The 8,796-nt window shown below is 47.7% G+C and overlaps 1 protein-coding gene across 1 annotated transcript in view; it reads right to left on the bottom strand.

Moving 5' to 3' along the window:
* The window catches only part of MICAL3 (microtubule associated monooxygenase, calponin and LIM domain containing 3), a 266,794-nt gene that overhangs the window by 38,963 nt on the left and 219,035 nt on the right, over positions 1–8,796 (bottom strand). The window contains 3 exon segments of the mRNA XM_006752758.2: positions 4,683–4,777; positions 5,296–7,129; positions 8,362–8,444. Coding sequence (XP_006752821.1) covers positions 4,683–4,777; positions 5,296–7,129; positions 8,362–8,444 — 2,012 coding nt within the window.

The following is an 8,796-nucleotide window of genomic DNA, read 5'->3' as shown; positions in this document are numbered from 1 at the left end:
CTCCCTTTCCTTCAAATGTGTTTTTATTGATTTTAGAGACAGAAAAAGGGAGAGATAAACATCGATTTGTTGCCTCCTCACGGGATCAAACCCGCAACCTGGGTATGTGCCCTGACCAGGAATCAAGCCAGCAACTTTTCCGTGCACCGGGTGATGCTCAACTAACTGAGGCACACAGGCCAGAGCTGGGCTCACTTTTCTTCCGTGAAGACAGGTTCTTCCTCATGCCTCAAAACTTCCCTTTTTTCTTCTCAATCTCTTTCATGTATAAATTAAACTGTTTAAACATATAGTTATAGATGCTATTTCTCATTTAGTAGTTCATTTGCTCATGGCGATTCAGACTACTCCTTCCCACTGAATGCTATTGGTGCTGGGATGGGGGACAGGTGGTGGGGAGTTCCTGTCACCAGAGACACTGGCACAGAGCATGCTGAGTAGCAACCTAATGTTCTCTTCCAAAAGGCTCTCTACTGGCAGGGCTCCTGAACAGGGTCTGGGGTGCTCACTGGGTCACCAACAACCCTGGGATGGAGGTGGAGTGGGTCATTTCTTGATTATACACAGTGAAAGGGACCTGAAATAGCAGAAATTACTGATATTTATAAAAAACATTTCAGGCAGTAATTATAACCTCTCACTCTAGTAAGTTTTGTGCAGAGCTGCTCAGAGCCAAGGTTAGTTACCTGGCTTCCTCACCATCCCCATTCCAAGGCTGACAGGCAATCAGGGAGTGAGGGAGGGAGGGGTGGAGGTCTGGAGATCCAGAGAGCCTTAGGATACACTCCTGTGGCCTGGCTGCTTCTCCTGAAGCACTGGGGAGCCCACCACTGTGCAGGTGGCATTTCAAGAGCATACTGACCCCAAGAAGAATGAGCCAGCCTCCTAGTGGTGACATTTAAATTTAAGCATGTTGATTCTACCTCTAACCGACTCCTCCCTCTCACCAACCATGATAAAAGAAAAAATGTCATTATTAGAACAAGTCAGTTAAAGAAAAAGAAGACAGATGGTTTCCCCAAGCAGCATGTGAAAAATTCCATAGGAGCCCCATAACTACAACCTAAAGCATGGCACCCAACATTTGTACCTTGGCTGATGTGGGGCAGTTACTTACTGATTTCTGGAGGGGAGGGAGTACTACCTTGGTAGAGGCAGTGACAGAGACATAAAATCATGACATATCTGTAATGTGCCAAGAGTGCAGATCAGCCACAGAGCAATGCTTTTGCAGCGAACTGGGACAGGGTTCGTTAGAAAGCAAATGCTCGTGCTCTCGGCTGGGCCAAAGCACTCAAGAAGAGGCCACTGTGGTTGTATTTAGTCAGACTGAGGCAAAGAAAAAAGGTAAACATGAATTATCTCTTGGTAAGGCTACAAGGTAAATTTTAAAAAAAGTGTATTATTTTAAATTTTCTATATAAACATTGTAAATAAAAATAACTTACTTTTGTTTTTTAAAAATGAAACATGCCCTAACTGGTTTGGCTTAGTGGATAGAGCCTCGGCCTGCAGACCAAAGGGTCCCAGGTTCGATTCTGGTCAAGGGCATGTACCTTGGTTGCAGGCACATCCCCAGTAGGGAATGTGGAGGAGGCAGCTGGTTGATGTTTCTCTCTCATCAATGTTTCTAACTCTCTATCCTTTTCCCTTCCTCTCTTTAAAAAAAAAAAAAAATCAATAAAATATGTTATTTTAAAAAAAAAGAAACAAAATTCAGGCACTTGTTTCATAGCTGCCTCACTCAGGGTGGGTATGTGATGTAAGGGGAACCACTTCCCCACCTTTGCTGCTCCAGGGGCACTGTCAGCAAGAGGATCCCTCGTGAGTCAATCAAACCCCATTCTCACTTCAGGTGCCCCCCACGCTCTCCTCACTTCTTACTCTGAAAATTTTCAAACTTACAGAAAAGTTGAAAGAGGAGGACAATGAATACCTTCACCTAGATTTGCTAAGTAATTTTGCACACACTTGATAGATATAAGCTTTATATATTATCTTTTTTTCTGACTCAATTGTAGATATCAAGATCCTTCATCCCTTAAAATTTTAACACGTACGTCCTAAGAACAGGGACATTTTCCTAAATGACTACAGTGCTTTAATAGCTTTCAAGAATTTAGCATTGATGTGCCAATATTATGTATCAGTGCATATCTTCTAAGATCAATTCCTTAAATTTCCAAAGTGTCCTTCATTGCTGTTTTTGTTTAGGTTTGTTTTCCTGATTTAGCTTCTATTCTTTTTTTTTTTTTCAATTACAGTTTACATTTAATACTAGAAGCCTGGTGCATAAATTTGTGCACGAGTGGGGTCTGGCTGGCCCGCCCCAGGGGGCCGATTGGGGCTGGGCTGGCAGGCGGGAGGGGATGCGGGAGGTTGGCTGGCTGACTCCACCCCCCAATTGAGGTGGGGGGCCTAATCAGGGCCGGGCTGGCTGAGGACAGGGGCTGTGGGAGGTCGGCCAACCCTGATCCCGATTGGGGGCGGTGATCGGAGATGGGGCCGGCGGGGGTTGGGGGGGTGAGGCATGGGAGGTTGGCCATGGTGGTGCCGATCAGGGACTGGGGGGAGGGCCCACGGGAGGTTGGGGGGGGGGGGCTGATCGGGGCCCCCATTGGGCTGGTTGGCTGCTGCAGTGTGCATCATAGCAACTGGTCTTCTGCCATTCTGGCCGCTTGGCTTTTATATATATAGATTATTTAGTATTAGTTTCAGGTGTATAGCACAGTGGTTATTAGACAATTGTATAATTTACAAAGTATTCCCCTTGATATTTCCTGTAACCACCTGGCACCATACATAGATAGCTATTATAATATTACTAACTATGTTTCCTATGCTATATTTTACATGCCTGTGACTATTCCGTAACTATCAATCTGTACTTCTCAATCCCTTTACCTTTAGCTTCTATTCTTAAAAATACACAGTGCCTTGCTCCTGCTCAGCCTGACTGCACACTGCAGTGGGAGTCAGGACATTAGTATCCCTCACAGCCTCCAGCAAAAGGCCCATCTCTGTGGGGAGCATGTGGAGCGTGAAGTGCTTGGATTCTAGGAGTGGGGTCCATGACCTGTCATTTACGCTGATGGGGAGGAGCTCCTTGTATGCCCCAGGCCTTCGAGATCCAGGGAGATCCAGGGAGAGGTGTGGTCAGTGAGACATGTTACCCAGATGACGGCCTTGGCATAGCCAGCTTGGGTAGTCTGGCCCTCAGCATTTTGCTAGGAGGTTTCATTAATCAATAGAGAAACTGTGGAGAGACCTGACCACAAAACCAACCACAGATGGAAGTTTTTAACCAACTGGCTAAATGTCTGCACTGAGGCAAAGTGAACCTTGGACCACTATTCTCCTTCTTTTTTATTTTTATTTTTTATTTTATTTTATTTTTTTAATGTATTTTTTTAATTGATTTTTTACAGAGAGGAAGGGAGACAGATAGAGAGCCAGAAACATCGATGAGAGAGAAACATCGATCAGCTGCCTCCTGCACATCTCCCACTGGGGATGTGCCCGCAACCCAGGTACATGCCCTTGACCGGAATCGAACCCGGGACCCTTCAGTCAGCAGGCTGACGCTCTATCCACTGAGCCAAGCCGGTTTCGGCTATTCTCCTTCTTGACAGAACCCCTTCAGGACCCCTAAGGCAGTGTTTAAGAACCCACTCACATACCCAGAAGAATTTCTCAGTTTAGTACTAAAGCTACTGTGTGGGAACCATAGCAGGGAGAACCTGATGCCAGGTCTCTGCAGGGAGTTGGATACAAGATCCCAACCATAACCCAGTGTGGCCTGGCTGAGACATGGGGAAGCTCTGCAGATGGCTGGGGTGGGATGGGAGGCCTGACTCATGAGCCAATCAAACCCCATTCTAGGTGTCCTTCTAGGAGAATGAACAGATACAGAGCTGGCATGGCCCAGGGGGGACAAACAACTCAAGAATGAGATGAGAACTGAAAGACTGGTTTCCTCTGATTTGCAAAGTTATTAAATGAGGAACTAGATCAAGCCAGGAGGAGAGAACTGGACACAGACACAGGCCATTGCCTCCCTGGAAGTCAATGGAAAGGGAAGACTCAAATTTAAGCCTTGGGAAGCCTTGTAAAGAAGGTACAGAATGTTCTGAGGAAGTTTTTCATTAAAAAAAGGGAGCTGAATGTAGCTGGACCTTCACCTTAGACAGGAGGGCAAGTGTGTGCCCATGGCTAGACAATGGAGATGGAGTAGAAAGGCTCCCCATCCAAGCCTTGGCTGGACCCTGGGAACAAACAACTATTTTCCTGTCACTCTGGGCACTGGTGGGTGCTACTCCATGTGGGATTTCTGAGGACAAAAGAATGAATGGACAACACTGGGCTGCTTCCTAAAGACAGAATGAATCTTTGGGCATGAAATGTCTGTCTTCACCAGAACTCAACTCAGGAACTCTTGCCATAGAAGCCAATAACCCCTAGCTGCTCACTGAAAAAGGCTGAGATAGGTCCCTTCTGTGTCTTCTACTTGGACCCCTGAGCAAGGCTCAGGATTTGTATGTGTCTGCTGGGAGCTCATATCCACCCCTGCTTTGAGATTTGCTTTCCTTTCCTCCACCTCATCAAAGACCAACACTCAACAGAGGATAGGAGTCGAGATTCCCAACCCCTCTGAAGCCCTACTGCTGACCAGGCCTGCGTACCTCTCGTTTGGATTTCTGGGAGACCCTCTCGAGGATGTCGTCGCTGGAGAGGTCAGAGTCCTCGGAGAAACTCAGCTGGTCCCGCAGCTGCAACTCTGTGGGGATGGAAAGAAGAGGCAGAGTGAAGACTGTGACCAGTCCATAAGTACCACGGTGCTTTCCTGATTTCTACATTCACAAGAATAGCCTGGGGGAGTGGGGTGGAGATTTGTTTTCTTTCTAGTTTGAGCAACTCTTTTCCCATATTGGGGAGCCAGGAACTTGGATGCTCACATCTGTTCAGATAGGAAGGACCAACACGGAATAGATGGTGCCCAAAGAGACTGCCTGGAACTCCCAGCAGCATTGCCCTCCGTTAGGTTGATGCGACTTTAGGAAGTGCATAAACCTCCTGTATCCCTTAACCAGCTTCAGGCTGTTTTTTAGAATTATCCTATTAAGTGGAGTATGTTCTGTGAACCCATGGTTGTTTTCTTCTCCCTACCCTGTTAGCACAGCTCTAAGAACCCTTGGGTGAGTGGCATGGGGAAGGGACCTTTCGAGAAGAACCAAATGACTGAAGAACGCACACCTTATGCTCTGGCCCAGGAGGGGTCCCTTGGTGCTGATGTACCTGCTTTCACTATTGGAGACATCCTGTGCTTGCTAGAGGCCACAGTGGCACCACTGGAAGGGGTGCTGGAACAGGACTTGTTGTCACCCTTCTTCTTCTTGTCCTTCTTATACCCTGAGAAGACTGACTTCCACAAGGACCTGGGCTTGGCGGCTACTTCCTCCAGGAGATCTGGGCTGTGTTTCTCCAGGGGCCGGCCCTCACCTTTAGATTTTCTCTCCTTGTTTCTACGAGGGGAGAAGAGTGACGATCTCTTCTTGCTCTTCCCACTAGAGCCCTCGGATGAAGTGACTGAACCATCTGGGGCCCCTGAGTCCAATGTGGGGGAGAGGAATTCCTCACTAGTGTTTTTGTGCTTCAAGGTAGGCTCCTCAGGGCCTTTGTGCACCGGGTGTTTAGGGGATTCAAGGCCAAGGGCTTTGCCTTTAGAGGGCATTGAGGAGGCTTTGTGGCAGGTGCCTCCAAGGGGACTAGAGGTCTCAGCCCCAATTTCCATCTCCTTCATCCGACTCAGCTGTTTGGCCATGGCATCTCTCAACACCTGGCTCTTTATAGACTTCTCTCTGGCTCGCATACGCTCTTCAGCCAGCTCCTTGGCTTCTGGAGAGACTACAGGTAGCCCCCTCTTCTGCAGTTGGACCCCGCTCTCTAGAGTAAGTAAACTGACATTCTCCTTGACTAGGGGTGGGGGGAGGGCCTTGTCAGAGAGGGGCCAGCAGGAAGGGGGTGTGAAGAACTTTTGCAGATTTGAGTCCTCGGTCTTGTCATCATATGTATCCTCCACGTCATCAGCAAAGGGGATCTCAGCTACACTCTCTACAAATGACTTCCGTACCTCTTCCCAGGGCCACTGGGCAGGCTCTCGGGGGGGCCGCATAAAGGTAGCAGGTGTGGGGGGTGGGATTATGGAGGCCTTGGGCTTGGTTTCCTTCTGCCCATATATCTGATATGGCTCCCTTTGAAGAGTTGCAGGCTCCTCGTCCTGGGGTGGGGGTGGAGGTGGGCTTGAGGGTGGAGTAAGCATGGTGGAGTCTGAGGTATTGAAGCTCTGGCTGCCCAAGGTCTTCATGTTGGAGGAGCTCCCATGAAGGCCCAGCCCAGAACTGCTGGACAGGTCTCTCCGCTCCTCATGGGAGCTTTTTAGCTCTCTGTCAGATGGGGACTTGGGGGTTGGCAGAGAGGGCTGGTCACTATCCGACTTTGCCAGTCTCTTAGATGGAGGTTTTAGAAGATGGAGCCCCTCATCCTGAGGAGACTTCTCAACTGAATAGGATTTTAGGGACAATGGCTTAAAGGCAGGTGAGGGGAAGCTGTGCTTGGGCCCCTTGCTCCGATCCACGGGTGTGAGCCCCAGGCTGCGGCGAATTTCAGCGCTCTTCATCCAGAACTCTGTCACCAAGTCGTTCGGCTTCAGGGCCTCGTCCATAGCAAGAGGGCTGCCCAGTCTGTCCTTGGCATCCCCTTGGTTCTTCACGTGAAGGGGGGTGAGGGGGGTTGATGTTTTCGCTGGAACAGGCTGGAAGCATATGGGGGACTTGGTGGGGGATGGAATGGCGGCCTCACAGGAAGGTTTAGGCTGGGAGCAAATGGGGTGCTGAGTGGGGGTGATGGTGGAAGTGGCCAGTGGGGACAGGCCCTGTGAACTAACTGGAGAGGTATGTGTCCTGGCTTCCAGCAGAGCTCCTGGCTGGGACTGGATGGGAGAGTGCACAGCTTTCTGATCAGTGGGAACTTCTGCTTTGAACTTTCCTTTGGAAACCAAAAGCTCTGGGAAAAGGCGCTCCTTGGGCAATTTCACTTTGATAGTCTCAGAGGGGAGTGGAATCCGGGCCTCCTACAGAAAAAGAAGATAGATGGAAGCTGTTTAGAGGGCAGGGACTTAATGATCAGCAAAGATCCCTTAGGGAGCTTTCTCTCTCAAAGAGCCTGTGCTTGCTGAAATAAATTCCTCTCTCCATCCTTTAAGCTATTAATCAAATTGCTTAGGAGGACCTTTCTCACTTTCTGTAAGTTTTAGAACCACTTCCTTAGTTGAACAGACTCAGTTTTCAGGGTTTGGCTCACCTCAAAGACATCCTATATTCTATGTGCACTGAAGTGAGTGCTGGTCAGAGGACACTAATGAATTCAGCTCTCAGACCTCACGAGCTCCAAGATTTCTGAAGTACGAACATAGTGGCCAACATGGTAAGAAGATTAAAAACATCTATTTTTTTTACAGTCTGTATTATAAACTGTCCTCCCCAGGAAGCTCAAAGATCCAGATATTCCTGCATATATCCTTATGCCTTGTCCTCCCATCGCTTGTCTCAGTAAAGCTCCTTCATCTCAGACGTGAAATCACCAAATTCATCTCGCTTCTTAGAATCTCAAAGATCAGAGCAAGCAGACCCAATCTTCAGTTTGGACTTCCCTCCCTGATCTTTTCTCCAGAAAGTATTTTCTAAAACATGTTCCATGAGACATATTATTACAATGTGTTTATATAGCATTCTTTAGTCTGTGGTTCACATACCACTGGTAATCTGGGTAAGTATTTTTTATTTTAAAATTCATAGTTTAGCCCAGCCAGTGGTTGAGCATCGACCTATAGACCAGGAGGTCATGGTTTGATTCCTGGTCAGGGCACATGCCCTGGTTGTGGGCTCGATCCCCAATAGGGGGTGTGCAGGAGGCAGCTGATCAATGAATCTCTCTCAATATTGATATTTTTATCTTTCTCTTCCTTTCCCTTCCTTTTTGAAATAATAATATATTTGAAAAAATAAAATTAAAATTCATAGCTCATTTTAACGGAATATTAAAAAATAATGCATCTGTCATATTGAACCAATGATTCCACATATATTCTTGCTTTAACTTAAACTTATTTTTGAAATGGTATGATATGTGGACAAGACAAAGTATGATACAATAATGGGATAACCCAGGTTTGGAGTTGGTGCAGAATAGGGTGAGGGAGATGCTACCTTGTCCCCACAGACGAGAACTGAGCTGGAACCCCATTCCTGTTTTCAACAACCCCACTTAGCACAAGAAGCCAAAAAAAGGGGCTCACACTCTTACCTCTCCCATGGGGCTGTGGGCAGGAGAGAACAGAACAGCTTGTTCCGAAGGGGACCAGGTGGGACTGGAGACTTGGGAGGGAGCTAAAAAGAAGAGACAGAGGATTGACAAGAAGAAAAACTCCCATTCCCACTGAGGGTGCCTCTTCTAGCCAGCTCTGCAGTTGGGTTGAACCATTGGTTGGCCACCTGCAGAGATGGAAAGAAGAAAAAAGGGAATGTGCTTCCCCAGGGCATCCCGTATGCAGCCTCTGCTTGTGTCATGTGTATGGTCTGTGACAAAAAGATTTGAGCTATATCTGCTACCCTTTCATAGCTCCAAATAACACACAGAAAGGGGCTGTTGGTAAAGCCATGTGCAGGGCCTGTGCATAGGGGGAGGAGGCCATTATCCGAGGCTGGTATGATGTGTGCCCGCTCTGCTTCATGACCTGTG

Source organism: Myotis davidii, unplaced genomic scaffold, assembly GCF_000327345.1.
Source record: "Myotis davidii unplaced genomic scaffold, ASM32734v1 scaffold830, whole genome shotgun sequence".
NCBI lineage: Eukaryota > Metazoa > Chordata > Mammalia > Chiroptera > Vespertilionidae > Myotis > Myotis davidii.
Note: the sequence above shows the minus strand (reverse complement) of the source record. Positions and strands in the feature narration are given on the sequence as shown.